Here is an 18,518-nt window from a genome sequence, read left to right as displayed (position 1 = left end):
GTGGTGGGGGAGGTGCCCCCTTGCCGGCGGCAGCTCAGAATCCACTGGCTGCCGGGGGTCTTCTGCTCACGGAAAGGCCCGGGGGTGCCGAATGGGAAGTGCTTCACGGCCAGGAGGGCGGTCCCGGCGAACGGACTCGGACACACAGACGCAGCAGGCGGCAGCGGGGGCCCTGCGAACCCGGCCTCCGTCCTCTGCGGTGAGACTGGGTCTGTGTTTGTGTCGGCGACCCCGTCCCTCCCCGCCTCCATTTCTGCATGCGCGCTCGGGCTCGCGCCCTCGGGGGTCAGCCCCGCCTGCACGCTGCCCCTGCGGACGCACTGGCCTCCGCAGCAGACCGACCTCGGCCGCGGCGGGCCCCCCGTGGGAACCTCTGGTACAGCAGCGCGCGTACTTGAAGACGTCGGGAGATTGGTTTGACTGAACTACGTTTCAAGGCAGCGTTGTGACTGACTTCCGATCGGAAGGCGAAAGTTCGTAGCGTTGTCTCCTGTCTCGTGGCTGCAGTTAAGCCTTCATGAGACACCAGACTTGTGTGCTCCTCTGGCCACAAGCAGGCGGACTGGGGTGTTCCGTTAGTGATACGTGATGGCGATCACGGCGCCCCTGCAGGTCCTCGGCGTCCCGACGCCCTCGGTCCTCGAGGGCTTGGTGTCCTGGGACCACCAAGCTCACCCAGCCCCTGAGCAACCCCGAGCCTCAGAACCGGGAAAGCATGAAGCCGTGTCCGTGGGTGAAGGGCCCACTCAGAATGTTTTCACAGAGGGACGCGCACACAGTTTAGGCTTCACAAAGCCCTCTCCTCCGGGGGGCGACGTCTGACTCCACTTTCCCCGCGTGCTGGAAACGTCCCCAGGGGCTCCTGTGCTTTGTCACACCCCCAGCACTGGTCCCCAGCGTTCACGGTCCCAGCTCCCCACCCCGAGGGCTTAGCGCTGACACGAGCCGCCAGTCTCTGCACAGACTGGGCGCAGGGGCACGGCAAGGACGGAGGGTGTGCTGGACTCCCTGCGACCCCGAGGGTGCCGGAGCCATCGCCTGTCCTCTAGGACCAGGGACGCGCAGTCACCTCCAAATCGCTGGCTTCTGTTTCTGTTGCCGGGGTTCGGCCAGGTCCATGTTAACATGCAACTTTAAAGAGAGAAAGAATGTTTTTAAAAGGATGGCTTTGAAGCGTAGCATTTGAAAATAGGATACACGCTGGGTCGTTGGCCTCAGATATTTTATATCGTGAGCTGATCGATTTTCCAGTCTTCATAAAAAAAAAATAAAAACACCCCCAAGGACGCCTGTTCTCAAGGCAGGTGACGGCAGGAACTTGGAATCTGAGATTTCCCAGGATGAGAACTTCCAGCACGCGGTCCAGTTCGTTCGTGTCTCTCCAACTTCCGTCTGTAAACAGGCTTTTGCAAAAGGTCACATCGAGCTTGTTTTTAGAAAGGGGGGGGGTAAGGCGTGAGCCGCGGGAACTGGCCACTCTCCGGTCGAGCCCGCTTTGTGGACACGGGGGTTTGCCGCCTCCCGTCCGACCGCAGGCGCCCGGCAGAGCAGCGCCACCGGTTCCAGTCCATCTGCTCCTGCCCGGCCGCTGCTGGGACCAGTGTGGGGGGCGTTCCCCTCCGGCTGGCCTCGAGCCCGCCCGCCCCCTCCCTCGCCGTTCCCTGAGGTCGCCCGGCCCGTGAAGGCAGACCGGGGTCTCCAGGGGGCGGGGCGGACCTGCAGGGTGCGGCCACCCGACGAACAAGTCATGGGACAGCTTGTTGCCCCCCCCCATCCTGAAACACACGGTGCCCTCACGTGTCTCCTGCAGCGTGTTCCTGAAGGAGCAGAGGCCGTGGCCGGGGTGGGACCCCCCTCCGCTCCGGAGGAGAACGTGGGGGAGCAGCTCAGCATCTCCGGCCTTGAGCAAGACGGGGACCAGGGAGAGGGGGTGCTGCTCCTGACCCGGAAGACTCCGCTCGCCGCTGGAGAGGGCGGCGTCTCCCAGATCCCGGCCCCGCCGCCCTGCACCCCAGAGACGCAGACCCGCCCGCGCCCCCAAAAGGGAGCACATGAGCTGGCTGCACGCTGCCACCCCGCATTCACGGACAAACACGCAAAACATGCGCGGGTGACCCACAGGAAAGAGCCCTCGTTCCTCAGGAACCTCGAGGTGTCTCAGACGCGCTGCGGCATGAGCCCCCAACTCAAAAACGAACAGAAGCGCTGGAACCCCAGAAGTCAGCAGAGCACAAACAACACACAGCAGGTGTTTACAGAGGGACAGATGCTGGGCTGTTTCGTTTGGTTCTGTGCAATCATTGTCTTTTCCATCCGTGTCGGCAGTGAGATGCGGAAACCGATAGCTTATTTTACGAGTGTTTCCTCCACACAGTTACCAAAACATAAACTTTTATGGAACGTTTTTCTTAGTTAGGTGAACGATAATGCATCTGAAGCTGTTTCTGCCACGTGTGAGGCGCGACGTGAAACTGAGTTGACTGACGGAGCCTCCTGGCCGAGCCGGACGAGCGGGACGAGGCTTTGTCTCCGCGGCCCAGACAGACGTGTGTCAGGCCACACACGTCAACGTTCTCGCTAAACAACCGCCCTGCGGAGAAACGCGCGCCCTCCACTTCCCGAACACCCGGGGACGCAGCCGGGCCCTCCCAGAGCCTCCCCGGGACGGCGGCGGGCGCCGGGCGGGCCCCGCGCGGCCGGGCACTCACCTTGGTACGCGAAGTGGAAGCCGCGGGCGGACGCCCCGCTCTGGGCGCTGAACCGGAGCAGGATCTGGTTCGAGGTCGCCAGAGGCAGGGTCTCCCCTGCGGAGGGAACGGAGCTCTGACGCGGCGGCCCACGCGGCGCACCGCACCGCACCGCACCGTGGCAGGCGGGCAGGCGTATTCCGGGAAACAATGGCCGACTGGGGGTTTGACGCGTGACTGCTGAATGCTCAGGGAACCCCACTTGCCGGTTTAGGACAGACTCATCGTTTCCATGGCGACGTGCGAGCTCTGTTCTGGCAGGCCCCCTCCGTTGTAGCGGTACCTGAACCACGACCCCACGCCCGCCCCCTCTGGGAAGGCGTCGCGGGCCCGGGCCTGCTGGCCGATGAGGCGGGAAAGCGAAGGGGGTGGACCCCGGGGGCGGAGCCAACTCCGTTTGATAATTACGAGCCCAGAGTTGACTTACACTCAACAAAGGGTCTCTGAACCCAAAGCTGGTTTAAAAAATTACAGGGTTCGGGGAAAAACCTCAGGAAGCACATTTTTTTCCACCTTCTGACTGACGCGCAGGTGCTGTGCCCGAGGGGTCACTGCCGGGCCCTGCGAGGGGCGTGGGGGCGGCATGACCTCTGGGGGTGAGTTTTCAATGCAGGTCCACGCTTTACACGCGTGTCCTCCGAGGCCGCCTGGACCCCGTCTCTGGGCACGGGGAAGTGACCGGGACTCCGGTCTGAAGGCCGTTGGTCAGTAACAGTGAAAACTGAGGCTCCCCAGACCCCCCACCCTGGGTGGCCCGGTCTGTGGTGCTCACAGGGGCCTCCCTGAGCTCCGGTCGGTGACCGGCAGGACGCGGCGGTGCCGCCGCCACGGACAGGCGTGAGGTCGCGGGGCCGAGGCGAGCTCGCTGCGCGCCGGTCACCCCGCGGAACAGCCGCGGCCCGTGCTGTGTGCGCCGGCTCGCGCGCGCCCCCTCCCGGGGAAAGACTCAAACACGCCTCGGGCAGCGGCCAGGCGGAGCCAACACCAGCTGTGAGACCGCATCCCGTGGTGCGTGGAGCCCCAGGCCGCTGACACGCAGACACACGTGGGTGCACGTGGGTGTGAACACATGTTCTGTCCACACGCATGTGGGCGTGGTGGCTCCACACATGTGTGCAGGACGCCGACCCCGTTCAGCCCCAGGAGGGAGACCCCACGCGCGGAACAGAACCGTCCCCCCTCTTCCTGGTACTCGCCGTCTCTATGGAGACGGACACCCCCTTCTCCGTCACCTCAGTGAGGACCGTGACAGAGGCAGGTGGTCCGTGCATACGGGATAGGAGTGCACTTGAACCTTCATATCCAAGGTGAGACTGCACTAAACAAGCACGTGCAAAGGTCGTTGACTCCCCCCCTCCCCCCCCACGCCCCCCGGGACCAACACACACAGTCAGAACCTCCTCGCGCGCGCCGCCGAGACGCAGCGGGGGCGGAAGGGAAGGCTCGGGAAGCGTTACCGGAGTGCGAGCCGGACAGCGAGCTCAGCAGCCTGGCCTGCGGGCGGGCCCCGTCGAACAGCTCGGCCACGTCGCTCAGCGCCGTCTGGAAGTAGGCGAACTGCCCGAACACCACTGCGGGGGCGGGGGGGGGGGGCAGAAAGACAGGCTCAGAGTGGGGAGGGGCTGGGAGTCTGCGTGGGCTGCGGACGGACGCGATCCCGAGGACGGTCACCGGCCCAGGACCCCGTAACAAACCACGAACTGCTTCTCTCTGCTTTCTGAAACCTTCCAGTTGCTGAAACGATTGGATTTTGTTCCTTCCGCTTTCGGTTCTTACGGAAGGGAGCGGGGTTGGTGCTCTCTGCACAGTTCGAACACCGGTGAAGGCGGTTTCCTTTCATTCTACTTCTGGGCGGGGGGGGGGGCCCTGGAAGTCACCCCATTTAGTCTAGGGCCCGAGGAGCCAGCTCGGGAGCAGGACGCCCTCTGGTCTCGAAAGCACACCGATTCAGTGCGGAGTCGGAGATCCTGAAGCTCTGAGCATTTTCACGCCCAATTCCTGTGAGACTCAGCCGCACGGGTGGAAACTGTCTCTTGTCATCGCTCTGCACGTTTCGTGCACCTCCCGGTCGTGAGGTCGCAAGAGCACACCTCCGCCGAGGGCGCCCCAGCCGCGGACTCTCCCACCGCGCACCTGACCGAGGAGGCCCTGCGGGTTCCCAGACACCCGCGGTTTATTTAGCGCCGATTCCCGAGCCACGGGCAGCACGGGCTCACCTACGTGCCCGCCTCCGGCTGAAAGCCCGCACACCACTCTGAGCAGGGCGCGGGGGCGTGCATACACCCACCGTGCACACCCACCGTGCACACCCACCGTGCACGCCAGGACTCCAGCGAGGGAGCTGGGGGGAGCGTGGGCACGATGAGGCGACTGGAGGCCTGCGGCTCGTGTGCGTGTGTGTTCAGTGGTGCACGCGGCACACGCTCTATCGCACACTCAAGTTCCGTGCACGTGCGACAGAACGTGTGCACCGGGTGCACTCGAGGACGGAAGGGTGCACGCAGGGGGCAAGGGCGGCGTTCCCAGGGATGGGGCGCTCCCCGACAAGCAGCACGAGGAGGAGGAGACACCAGGTTTGCAAGGTTCTCTCTCCCTTACACAGTTTCCTGCTTCACCGTCTGGTCCTGCCAGCCCGGCTGAACCCCGGGGTCCGCTCTGGGGCGAAGGCAGGGGTGAGCGGTGCTCACCCAGGGGTCTGCACGGTCCGTCTTTGTTTTAGGAAGGTCGCTCTGGGGAGGCTTGTGGGTGAACGTGGGAGGGAGATGTTTCCGGCACCTGAAGACCTGTCCTAGCTGTCACTTCCCCGGGACCGCCACCCCCTCTCACAGGACTTGGTGGCACGTCTGGGGAGTGGGCCACTTTTCATTCATCTTGACACTGACCACAATCGTCGAATTGTTCCATTCCCCAGGAGAGAATGAGGAAATAAGGGGAAATAAAAGCTGAGACAGTATAGATTTTCAGCAAAAATGTCCTGCACATTCACATCACTGAGCATTTCAGATTAGAAAGTCAGATCAATGTGCAGGGTGGGGGCGTGAGTTTTTCTGCTGAAAAAAATCATGATTGCGTTGCGCCAACTCAATAAAAATGTGGAATAAACTAAAACGATAGAAAATAAATAATAAATAACAGAACTTCACGGAAATTGTTTGACTTCTCCCATAAGCCAGTTTCTTGCCCAGCAATCGATGTTCTTGTCATGGAATTGAATTTTAAAAAATGTTTTTCCTCAAATGGATCCTGACATTACAATCTTTATCGGCTTTATTGCTATGAGGGGCGGCTGCTAACTTGCATGCGAAGCAAAAGCCAGACGATGGAGGGTTTCGGTTTTACTGTGGGGAAAGAGCGCTAGTTGATACAGCGATGACACCTACTCTCTGGCTGGCTCCGGGAGGGGGGACCGCACAAGGGACACTGTCCTGCCCGGCGGGGTGGGGGGATGCCCGTGTCCAGTGCCCAGTGCACCGAGGGCGGGCCGCCCTGGAGACCCTTCTGGGAACGCAGCCCTCCAGGAAGGCTGGCTCGGGCTCCGGTCAGAAGCGAAGTCGAGGAGGGAAGGTCAGGACGCCCGGTGTCCGGGGTCAGGCGGGACACGGCCGGCCCTTCACCTCCGATCACTCACACAGGCGTGCTCCCCGACCCGGGGACGGCCCTCAAGGTCACATGATGACGTCCCTGACCCACGCGGCTCCCTGGCCCTCCCTCAGTCCTGGAAAGGACCCACTGGAAAGGTGCTTCGTGGCCAAAGTAAGGAGGAAGCCAGACCCGTTCTTTCTCTCCGATTATTCGGGGCCAGGATCCTGGGAGGACAGGGGAGCCGTTCGGCCCCAGAGGTAGGAGGACGGAGCTGGGTCCTGGGTGGGACGAGCGGGGCAGCCTGCCCTCTGCCTGGCTTGTCTTCAGGTGGGTTTATTGTGCCAACAGCTGGGGGTGACAGTGAAGGGAACCCCGTGTTGTGAAGTGACAGACAGGTGAACCCCGACGAACCCGACGGTGAGCTCACACACACACACACGCACGAAGAAGCCCTTACCAAACTCCTCGGGCACCGTGATGGAGTAGAGGCACACCTGGCCCGCCGTGTAGTTCTGGGGGTAGCTGGGCGACAGCACCACGCCCTCCGACCCGGAGTACTGACCTCCGCAGGGAGCTGCAAGGGGAGCGACCAGGGTCAGGTGCCCGCCACGCGGGCGGGCGGCCAGGGGCAGGGGCCGCGGCGACAGGGACCCGGGGGTCACCCAAACACTCAGCAGAGTGTGAGAGCCCAAATTCACTTCGCTGCCCAAAGCAAGATGGAGAGAAAGACGACTCTTCACTAGGACAGAACAAAGGTGAGTTAACCAGCAGGAGGATGGAATGCTGTCTTAGGGCCTCTCCCCGACCTGCTAAAATAATCAAGAAAACAGCCCCAACAATAATACTGAGAATAGTACCAGGCTCAGTGCAGACCTGCCTCTGAGATGTCCGGAAGTCTCATGGGCCCCCGGGGATGGCGCCCATTGTTATGTTAACGTAAGAGACGCACAGATTGTTTCAGTTTTCCTCTGTTTTTGTGTTACTACGGGGACTAAGAGAAAACAGTTTTCTTTATAGTTTTTCTGTTATTTAAACTTTTAATCTCATAGGTTTGGTTCAAGAGCAAATTACTGAAGTTTCAGGGGTCTCCCTAAAAGTTCGATTTAAAGCTGAAGGAACCAAAACCTAGAAAATTAGGGCAGATACGATGGTAGGTGATTATTATAGACAGAGCTCTGTGTGTGTGAGTGTGTGTGTGAGTGTGTGGGTCTTTATTTTCCATCATGAAACCCAGAAAATAAAATGTGCATGTCTTATTAACCTCCTAAAACACCTAACATGACAACTTGCATTCATAATTGTTCAATGTTTTCATTAAACAGACCAACAGAAGCACCAATTTATAAGCTGGCCTTCATAACTGTGGTTTAAATGTGAAAATAACACACTGTCTAGAGCCGCAAATTCACAAAATTCCTTTATCACTTTACTTTTTGGACATATGCAACTATTTACATATGTATGCATTTATGTATGACATGCATATATTTGGTATAGATTTAAATACATAACACATGTATACTTCCCTTTTTATATGTATATATGTATATATACTTAAAGAATAATTTATGTGCTATTTACTTAAATATATAATACATATATATTTCCCTTTATATGTGTGTATATGTGTATGTATACTTAAAGAGTAAATTACGTACATAAAATGTGATTTTCAAAATGTCACCTGTAAGCAATAACAGTAGTAGATAAACAGGAGTTTTCGGTTACTTTTTAGTGACTTAAGAGGAGTGGTGTTTCCGTTTAGCCCAGGACGACCCCGGGGTCGGCGTCCCGCCAGCCCCGGGTTTGCCGTCTCCGTCCCCACGTGCAGCCCGCACGGCGAGGGGTGCGCGCCGCGCGGCCCCGGCTGGGGCACGTTTGTCCGCGCAGACGCCGCCCACGAAGCCACCGGCCGGACGGCGGCCAAGGACCCGGAAACGCACGCTTGGCCCCGCCGGTCGGCGCACCGCCCCCCGCGGTCTGGCGTCCACCGCGGGGGTGAGACTGCTCTGTTCTCAGAGGCGGACCCTGCCTTCACATGGGCTATGGTATTAATCTCCTGTCTACACAGTGAGTCACAGCCGCTGATACGTGGGGGAGTGGCACCCCAGTTTTGCTGTTACGTGTGCGCATATATGACACGTGCATGGCTGACGCATGTCAGTGGAGAGAGGGGAGGAGAAACAGAGGCAGAGACAGTGAGCGCTCCCAAGGGTGCCGCCGGGTGCCTGCCCTGTGGGTCAGGCCTGGGCGACACCGAGCCGCGGTGCAGTGAGGGAATCGGCCCCCCTCCCCCCCACCCAGCCCCCCACCCAGCCCAGGGCCTGGGGGGACGGCTCAGAGCCCGGTGAAGTAAACGAATGCGGGAGGGACTCCGCACAGGTACCACCCACCTTAGCTCTGAGCGATCCCCACCGCGGCCTCCCGGGGGCAGTGGGGCGCCGTCTGCAAACTGAGCTCGGACTCCCAGGCCAGACCAGCGCGCGGGCACCTACCGCTGCAGGACGGCAGGACCCGGTCCCAGGCCGGCTTCCCGTCGGCCCCGATCACGCAGGTGATGGACGAGGGGTCCACGATGGTGTAGCCAGGGTCACACTGGTAGGTCACGGTGGAGCCCAGTTTGAAGTCGGTCCCGACTCTCGTCCCGTTCATGATATTTCCAGGGTCAAAACAGGCCTCCCGCGGTTTCTCTGCGGAAGGAACGGACGTGAGCTCCGTGAGATCGGGCGTCTCAACTTCCGTGCGTGTCCGGCTGCCTGGCTGCCCATTTATTCATTGTTTTAGTGCCTGGGATGGAGCCAACATTTGAGAGGCGCTCAACAAATACTTATCAATTGGCTGATGACCAGGTTGTTCATTAGTTTTCAAATTAATAGCTGCACCCACTAGCAATAACTAGGAAGTTACTAATTATCAAATTAAGAACAGTGCAGGGAATGGAGAAGCCAAATAACTTGTATGTACGACTGACCCGTGGACATGAACTAAGGAGGGAGTGGAATGCCGGTGGGAGGGGGGTGCAGGGTGGAGGGGGAGAAAGGGAAGAAAAAAATGGGACAACTGTAATAGCATGATCACTAAAACATACTTAAAATTAATAATGAAATGTCCTAGAAAATAGGAAAAACTCTTAATAAAATTGTATCTCTAAAGTTTTCAAACTACATTTCCTACAGAATTGCTATTGCATTACTTTCATCTGGATATATTTTTATACATCTATTCCTTTTTTGAGAGTCTGAACGAACTTCAGAAAAATCATGTAACTTTCAGGAAAAACACTGGGGCCACCTGTCCACCTGTGGATCCATTCAAGAGGACAGACAGTTACCGGAAACCTCTGTTTTCCCAAATATAAATTCAAAATTTCGTCTTTATTTTTTCTCCGAGTCTTGTTGCGGTATAGTCAAATCCAGCTCCCCCTCCGCAGACTTAGTGTGTTCAGTGTCCTGTATCCACAGGCCTCCCCAGACATCTCCGCACAGGAAGGACATCTGTGTCCCCAGGTTGCAGGGAGTCCCATCACTCGAACTGCGTTTCGTTGCTGCTTCTCCACATCCCTCGCTCCGTCGGCAAAGCCCCTCGCCACATGGGAAGCCGGTGCCAGTGAGTTTCTGGTCTCCGCGAGGTCAACACACACGTTCCCTGAAATGCTCCTCTTCGTGCGTTACAGTTCATGAAGTATGTGTGAGGGTGGGGTTGGTGATTCCAATGTGGGCTTGAGGAAAACTCGAGCGGGTGAAATAAAAAGTTTCTGCTCTTTCCTCTGGGCCTCACCCCTGTAGGAAGCTTCTGTGCGCCCATCCCTCCACGGCGGGTAGACAACCCAGTGGCTGCCTACGTCTAAGTACCTCCAGACAGTGTATGTGGGGGGCAGGGTGTTATTTCATTTTTTAACGGTGATCAGCGTGGACCGTGTTCGCTGGGATGGAGGCCGCCCCGGGAGGCGTCACGCAGGAGCTTCGAGAACCTTCCACTGCACCCCACTCCGAGGACCGGATAGCGCAGAGAAGGGGAAACAGCCCAGACACGGGGCGGGCCCACGGGAGGAGAAGCAGACCTGTTTCCCATCTTATCTGTGACAATCCGCGTGTCCGAGTCGGCCGGGCAGAGTCTCCTCGGCCAGTGCCGGCTCTTCCGTTAGCATATCCCAATGTCCACGAGCAAACATGAGCACATCACACCGTCTGCTTGTGTGCTGTGGTTAAAATGCAACACATACAAATATCGCATAATACGTACTTTCGTGTGTTTGTTTTAACCACAGCACACAGATGCACGCAATGTGCACCCGTAAGTATTCACGTATATTTATGACGGTGACGTATGCGGAGATCATGCCACAGGATAAATCACATGGACCAAGAGGTCATATCAGTTCCATGACCGCATGTACAAGGACATGCTCACACACACCACCACGACGCCCTCTGCGGGCTCCGTGTCTCGGCTGTCGGTGGGTTTGTGTGGGGTCTCTCCAGTCGCTTCACTGCAAACCGACGTGGCTATTTCAAGGGAGGTGGCAGTCTGACGATTCTCCGTCGCTGCCTCCAAGCCCCTAGAGGACCCGGGACACTCCCTTCGACGGGAAGGGACAGAGGGACACAGCTGCCCCCAGAGTGGGCTGGGGTCCTCTCTGTGGCCCATGGGACGCTCCGAGCACCTGGCAATCCATGTGCTTGTCGGCACGTTTGTCTCTCTCCTAGAAGAGCGAAGAGTTCTCGGCAGACGCCCGCGGTCCGTGGCTGTCCCCCCGTCAGCCTTGTGGGTCATCATCTACTTTGTGATCAGCCTCTGGTTCAACTTTCTGTTGGGTCGAGTCCCACCCACACCGTCTTCTGCTCCATGTCGCTGAGTTCAGTTGTCGACGGCAGGTGTTTAACTCGCCCAGAAATGAACTTCTCCCAAGCCTCTGGCAGCATTCACCCAGGAGCCCCTGCAGGGTGCCTGGTGATCAATCACGGGGTCGTCTTTCTCACAGCCTGTCACCCTCACTAGCGAGATGGCTTCACAAAGTGGCATGTTTCACTGGTGTTCACGCCCCTGCCGCTTCGGGACCCCTCGGGGGTCCGGACAGGGGCCCAGTGGGGTGACTGTGCCAGGCCCCCAATCCTCGCTGGGCAGGGGTGCCTGAGGCTCCGTCTGTGTCCTGTGGTGATGCAGGCCGGGCCCTGATGCTGCCCCCGGACCTGCAGGGGCCCGTCCCTGCTGGACGCGAATCATCGTCACCATCTCACCACCGAGGTGCCTCCTCCTTCTCCTCGGGTTCTGTTTGGGCCCAGACGCCCCCAGGGACACTGTAAACCATGAAGCGCTGTGGCCCCTGACTGGACGGCTCCCTGGCCAGGAAAGGAAGGGCCACAGACAGAAGGGCGGCTCTTCCTCCTGTGGACACTCGAGGCCGGGGAGCCCGCGCACCCTCATCCACGAGGGCACCGGGCACCAGGGCACCGGGCTGGCAGGCAGGGTCACGGCGCGTCCCTGGTGCAGATGAGGTGCGCCCTTTCTTTTCTTCCCTTGTTCCCGGGCAGCGCTGTCGGGGGAACACACGTCAGGGGACCCTTGTTCGCGCAGAAGCTGTGTGAGGACACGCCCCCTCGGAGAGCCCTCTCTCTCGGCGCTCGAGGACGCCCGCAGACCCCGAGCCCAGGACCCTCCGACCGCCGGGCGCCTGCGTTTTCACGGTGCCTTCTCGTGAGGGTCCACACGTTCGTAGATTTTGCTGTTTTGGGGGAAATAGGTCAATTTCCTACTTAAAACCAGACAGAGAAAGACAAGCCTGCGGAAGAGTTAAGAGAGATGGAGCATGTATTTTGAATGTCTAATGACTGGTAACTCACTCCAGAGTTTCAGTAAAAGCACACAGTGCTGTTATTCTCAGTACAGCGCTCACGGCGATGAACTGGTATGTTGTTAAGTCTGTTTCCCTGATTCTTTGCCTTTTCTTTATTCTCACGAGAAACGGGTTGGAGCAGGAATGATCTGCTTCCATGGATTTAAGAGCAAGATGCGCAGTTAGGGCGCATTCTGTGGGCACTGGTCTGTGTGCTGCCGCTGGGTGTGGCCGGCAGGGCCAGGCGGGTCCCGGGGGTCCGGTGACCGGGGAGCCAGCCGTGCCGGCCAGAGCCCTCGCCACCCGATGCCCAGGGTGTTTCACAGGGACAGACATGGAGCAGAGACCAAGGTGGTCGATGCACATGAACGGAGTCGACCGGAAGACACACCGTGGAAGCGTGGAAGCGCAGCTGAAGACCACCCACAAACCTTGTGCTCCGCCGCTGCACGGACCGTTGTGTGTAAGCGACCACGGGTCTGGGGAACCGTTTCCCGTCTGTTCTCCCTCAGCGTGGGGGCGGGGGGGGGGCATGGGTCTGGGTTTCCACCCCCACCCAGGGCGGACGCCCTGCCCCAGACGGACGGACGGGCGGACATCGGCCTGTCAGCCGTGACGCAGGCGGCCAGGCTCCACACAGCAACGCGAACAGCGCACGGGACCCCACGGGGCTGCCCGCCCCGCCGGCGCCGGCCCGGTACCTTTGAACTCGATGGCGAAGCCCGACAGGCCCACGGAGGCGTCGCTGCGGAAGGCCAGGAAGAGGCTGTTGCCGCTGCTCTCGATCCGGTCCGGGGCCTGGGCGCCCTGGAAGCTGCCGATGAGCGGGCTGTTGGAGTCGGCACCCTCGTACACGTGCAGGAAGTCGTAGCTGGGCTCCATGTTGAAGCTGCGGACACGGGGGTGCGGGGTGGGCAGTTTGGGGGGTCAGGCACCCGGCGCGCTGCCCCCCGCCCTCACCCCCCGCCTTCCGGCCCCAGGCTTCGGTGTCGGGTATAAAGGTTGCAACAGTCCGAACGCGAGAGGTAATTACAGTGTGAAAACACAACTGACAGTAGCAGGTTTCAATTGTGACACCTGCTGCCCAGGGTCTGCGTGACCCTCACGTTCAGAACCGGGTTAACACGGACGACCCCGACGAGAGAATGAGCCCAGGAACAGAGACAGGACGTCCTCTCTCCAGACTCAGGCCGGGGAATTAGCGCCGGGAGCTGTTGACCGTGGGAACACGCAGTTTGGGAAGGAAACATGCACCATCGGCGGCACTGACTATTCTGACAGTTTCAAAGGAAGTTCTCCGTGACTGCTTGCCCTTTGGGAATGTAATGGGGACCCTGACGCCGGCATCGGGAGGAGCGGGAGCCCGCCCCCTGCCCGACCAACCGGCGTTGCTGGGCCTCCGCGCCAGGGGCGGCCTCAGGGACCCGCACCGTCCACCACCGCGCTTCGCAAAGCTCGGCCTTGGGACGCTGAGGCTGGAGAGGAGCTTGGAAGTTCCAAAAAGGCGATCACCATGCATGCCCAGCGGTGACAACGGGGTCGCTCTACGGAACTCATCTCCACGAAATAATCACCCTGTTGGAAACTCCATCGGCTCCTCTAGCAGGAAGGAGTTCTCGGGGTTCCGAGATGCACTACGGAACTCAGTCCGCGCTCGCTCCTCCGGGGAGAGACGAGGCTGGTGGGAAATCACCGGACGTAACACCTGTGCCACGGCCTGATCACTTTCTACGGATATTCAGCGTCTTACACCTCCTCGCCTGGACCGCGATGCGTGCGGCACGCAGTTCGGAAGCGGCGCCCGCCTGGTCGCGGGCGTGCGCACAGCACGCGGGGCGGCCCCGGGAGAGGCTGCTGGCTCGGGTGCGGCTCCGCGGCCCAGGCCGCCGCCCTCCGACACGGGAGCCGCGCTGCGCTGGATGCAAGATCGGGCAACCGTGGGGTGGGGGTGGGGGGGGGGAGGCAGCCTTAGGGCGGACATTCGCCACCCTGCTGAAAAGACTGCCCCTCGGGGGACGACGGTACCTTTTGAATATCAGGGCGATGACGAAGTCCGGGTTCACGGTGATGGTCCAGTCGCACTCCTTGCCGGGGGGGTACGGCTGCGGGTAGTTGGGCGACAGGATGACGCCCGCCGGGCCGGTCAGGTTCCCTCCGCACGCAGCTGCCGCAGAGGGGACAACCGGGAGAGAAACGAGCGCGGTCAGCGGGAACGGAAGGACACCTCCCGGGACCAGTGAGTGACCGGGGGAAACGGTAGGGCCCCCGGCCGGTGGGCAAGACATTTGACATAACGCCCCTCCCCCCTTTCAGGGAGGGTTTTCAAACGGCTGACCGGTGATCTTTTCTCGCCGTCATCTCGAACTTTCCTTTGTTAAAACCAGCAGGTTACCTAATCGCCCCGCAGGCGTATGAACCACACTGCCGAGTCACAGAGAAGAGACTCGGGCAGGGGCGCCAACCCCCACGGACGCGCGCTGGGGCCCTGCGCACTAGTTTCCCATTCCTCCTGGGTTCCGACGCCATGCTGCTGCCCGCCGGCCCAGGGAAGCGGCCCGTGGCCCCACCACTTCTGCTCACTCTTTGCCCCGGCGCTCGGCTCCGCCGGGAGGGCGCTCGGCACTCAGGCCGTGGGCCGTGCGGTTGAAGGGCAGACACGGTGGGCAGGCCCGAGTGCTCCTCCCGCCGCTGGTGCCTGGGGGAGCTTGTCACTTTCCCCAAGTTTCCCGTGACGCACGGACGCGGCGTTGGTGACTGGTCCCCCAGCACACGTGTCCGAGGAGCGGTGGAGCGGGGACAAAGGCCCCTGGAAGTGACACTTGGTCACAGCACTTAGTGCGCTGGGGTGGGCAGAAGTAGGTTCACAGGGTTGAGTGTGCGAAAGGGAGTGTATTCTCGTGCTGTTGTTCACCAGTGACTCTGCCCTTCCTCTGTATTATGTGAACCTGCCCGTGCCCACCCCCAGAAGGAAGCGCTGCAGACAGACACAAATTGGGTGGGTTCCCAGTCATTCCATTTTAGTGGAATGTGCCCCCATTCACACGCATACGAGGAAGGCGATGATCACCCAGCACAGAGTTATTAACGGGCAAGCCAGCTTTTGGTCTTGAAGCGGGAAGTGTGTGAGGCGGTTTCATTTACTAGATGGGTTTCTGCGACAGCTTCCGTCAGGTGGAAGGTGCGAGAACACTGCAAAATTCGTAAGTGTGCTGGCGCCTGTGCGGATGTGCCAGCCTCAGTCACTGTTCCTTGTCCTGACACTGTGTCTGTCGCCCAGTTGATTTTAGAAACCACCCCAATTAGGTGATGGCATTTCCTCCAAGCTACATCCAGTTTTATATTATTGATTGTATATGCACTTAGAAAAAACATTAGTAGGGAACAGCACACCCCGATGGGAGGCCTTTTCCTACACACACACACAAAAATGACTTTCTTGTAAACAAGGTGAAGGTAACATACTTGGCAGTTTTCTGTGATGGATGTAACTTCATATAGCCACTTAACATCCCTGAAAACTTAATTTTCCATGAGAAGAACTATTAACAAATTCCGGTGTTTTTGTTGTAATTTTAGTCCCGTCACAGGCGAACTCCGCATAGGAAATATTTATAATAAATTCTCCAGACAGACACTCGGGAGCACTGTGATGCAACGTTCACCCACATTCTCCTGGGCCATGGCGTCACCGTAGCGGACTGCGTGGGAAGGACTGCGTGGGAAGGACGTTCTGACGGGCCCTCCCAGGACCCAGTGCGGCTCACAGCGCAGCTGGGGGGCCTGGGGGAGTGGGGGGATGGGGCGGGGGGGGAGCAGTGGAGCTGGAGGAGAAGGGACCAGCCAAGGGTCGGAGAAGCCGCTGCTCCAGGGGTTGCGGAGGATGAAAATCGGCAGATCTGGGGGCCCTGGCTACAGGGCAGCACAGGCCGGGGAGTTCAGGGACGAGCCCCCAGGGCGGATGCGGAAGACAGAAGGGGGTCTGCCCACCCGCATCCTGGGGGGCGGGGGGGTCGTTCTCGGGGAGGTTACTTCGAACTTCGAGTGGAAAGACGCAGCGCTGTCTTCTTCGTGCCCCTTTCCGGGCGGGTCCTCTTCCCTGCGGCTCCGTTAGGTTCTAATCAGAGAGCCTGCGCGTTGTTTTGGGTAGGACTAGAACTTGGTCCAAAATGCCACGTGGCCCCCTAGGAAATTCTGCGGGGGAAGCGGGCGCGGAGACAGTTCACAGACCTGCATCAGTCCACGGTCCGGTGTTCAAAGCCCCGGCCCCCACGGCACCTCGCACTCGGAACCATCAGCTGGAACAAACAGTCTCGAGGTGGCCGCCCGGCCGCCCGGAGCAGGACGCGGCCCCCGAGTGGATTTCTGCGAGCGTGGGGCCCGGCTCCGCTCGTCGGAGCCTTGCCGGTGTGGACGTGGGGACGGGGGGTCGCGGGCTCTTTCCGACTTTCCAGGGCGCTGGGCTCGGAGCTGGGAGGTGGTGGCGGTCCCTGGGCGGGAGAGGTGGTCTTTCACCTCTCGGCCGAAAATGCCCAAAGAGGGCGCCTCCACGCGGGCACCCTCCGGGAAGTGGGGAAAAGCGGCGCATCCGAGCAGACGAGAAGGCAGACTCACGAGTGACAAGCTGGTGGAAACATGCACGACGCCCACACACACACAGAGAGGTGAAAGGTGGAGAGATTCGGTGAAGCAGAGAGAGAGAGGGAGAGCCGGCGAACAGGAGCGGGGGGGGGCGGGGGGGGGGCGGTGCGCTCACGACACAAGGGAAACAGGAACGAGCAGGCGAATCGGGGAAGAACACCGCAGATGCCCGAAAGAGCTCGAGGTCAGCACCGGCCGGACCTCGCCGGTCATTTAAAATGCCCACGGCAACGGCCAGGGGGCGCCGCGTTGCTCTGCTCCAGTGCAGCGACCGGACTGAGCAGCTTCCTCCGTCCTCTTCCTCGGTCAGAAGTAAACGCTCCCACCTGGCTGCTGCTGGAGCAAACTGGGTGACCCACCCGAGTTTCGAAGAAACGGTTCTCAAGCCCCAGAAGAAGCACGGAAGTCTGCAGGAACGCGCCGCCCGTAAGTGGAACCGTGGACGCTTTCCCACGCGAGTGTGGCCGCGGCAGAGCAGAGCCTGGAGGGCCCCAACCCGCGCAGCACGGAGGGGCTGCGGGGTCGGCGCGGGGCCGCCCGGGCCTGCGCGGGGACGGCGCCCCGGGATCGCGAACACGGGGCGTCACGGAACCGCTCCCATGCGGCGGTGCGGAGAACGCGCAGTTTACGGAATAATCAACCAGGACGCGACCAGTCCGAACGCGCTGAACACAGACGATCTGGGCGCCAAGTCTCCTCCGGCAAGTTCAGGTTCACCGGAGCGGCCTCTGGGCGCAAAGACCACAGCGTTTTCCTCTTTCTCCCAGCCACGGCAGCTTACGGAACTCCTTCGTTCAACAGGCGCGTGTTGAATGAGGGGACAGCGGGAGGAAATGAGAGTGTCTCCAGTCAGCAGCACGGGGTTCCCGGAAGGGCTGCGTGTCCGTCAGCCGGACCCCGGTGGGCGAGGTCCTTCCCGAGGCCACGGGCCGCGATCCTGGGGGGGGACGTGTCTGCAGTGCGATGAAAAACCAGCACTCGCCTCCTCCCCAGTGTGCCGCCTTTCTGTGACGTGACCCCAGTGTGTGTGGGGGGGGCAGGTCTGCTCGCCCACATCCCGATAGCCAGTTGTCTGCAAGTGAGGGCAGCTCGTCCTTGACCTGACACTGAGGACCAAAGATCAGACGTGGGAGCTGTTCCCGGTGCGGAGGACAGGTTACCTCGTCTCCAGCCGAAAGCAGCTCACCCGGGGAGGGACCAGGAAAAGCCGGCAGCTCAGTGGGAAAGACGGCCAATTTTACACCTACGCGTTTCGAGCAATGTCAACTGGGAAGTCACTTTACAGAGATTAACGGTTAGTGGCATTGATTGGGGATGTCCTTCTCCGGGAGCTGAAAGTCCTGCAAAATGGGGATTGCGACGGGCCGGTCCTACTTGAAAAGCAGGGCGAGGGTCTGCGAGGATGGCTGCCTGTGCAGGTAATCTCCGCACGTTAACACGGGAGCACGCAGACGCCCGTCCGGTCTCCCCGCGACTCGGCGGGGAGCACGGTGCCCGAGGCGGGCCTGCACTGAGGTCGCGGCACCAAGCCTTAAAGGGGCAGACACGGTCGTCGCTGACGGGGCTGAGCGGACAGGAGGAGCATGTCCCTGCCCCCGTCCCTCCGCCCAGGGGGTCCCCTGAGTCCCTGTGACAGGCCAGGGGCCCCGAATCTCGTCTCAGCCCCTCGGGAGACAGAGCACTTCTCCACGGCTGTGTCCGTGAGGACCCCCGCCCGG

The 18,518-nt window shown here is 60.2% G+C and overlaps 1 protein-coding gene across 1 annotated transcript in view; it reads right to left on the bottom strand.

Moving 5' to 3' along the window:
- The window catches only part of CSMD1 (CUB and Sushi multiple domains 1), a 687,628-nt gene that overhangs the window by 95,234 nt on the left and 573,876 nt on the right, over positions 1-18,518 (bottom strand). The window contains exons 30-35 of the mRNA XM_045821269.1: positions 14,188-14,326; positions 12,864-13,051; positions 8,825-9,019; positions 6,787-6,903; positions 4,205-4,318; positions 2,709-2,804 (exon numbers count right to left, since the gene is read on the bottom strand). Coding sequence (XP_045677225.1) covers positions 2,709-2,804; positions 4,205-4,318; positions 6,787-6,903; positions 8,825-9,019; positions 12,864-13,051; positions 14,188-14,326 — 849 coding nt within the window. The remainder of the gene's footprint in view (positions 1-2,708; positions 2,805-4,204; positions 4,319-6,786; positions 6,904-8,824; positions 9,020-12,863; positions 13,052-14,187; positions 14,327-18,518) is intronic.

The sequence above is a fragment of the Phyllostomus hastatus genome, unplaced genomic scaffold (genome assembly GCF_019186645.2).
Source record: "Phyllostomus hastatus isolate PE091 unplaced genomic scaffold, TTU_PhHast_1.1 phas_scaffold_46, whole genome shotgun sequence".
Lineage (NCBI taxonomy): Eukaryota > Metazoa > Chordata > Mammalia > Chiroptera > Phyllostomidae > Phyllostomus > Phyllostomus hastatus.
Note: the sequence above shows the minus strand (reverse complement) of the source record. Positions and strands in the feature narration are given on the sequence as shown.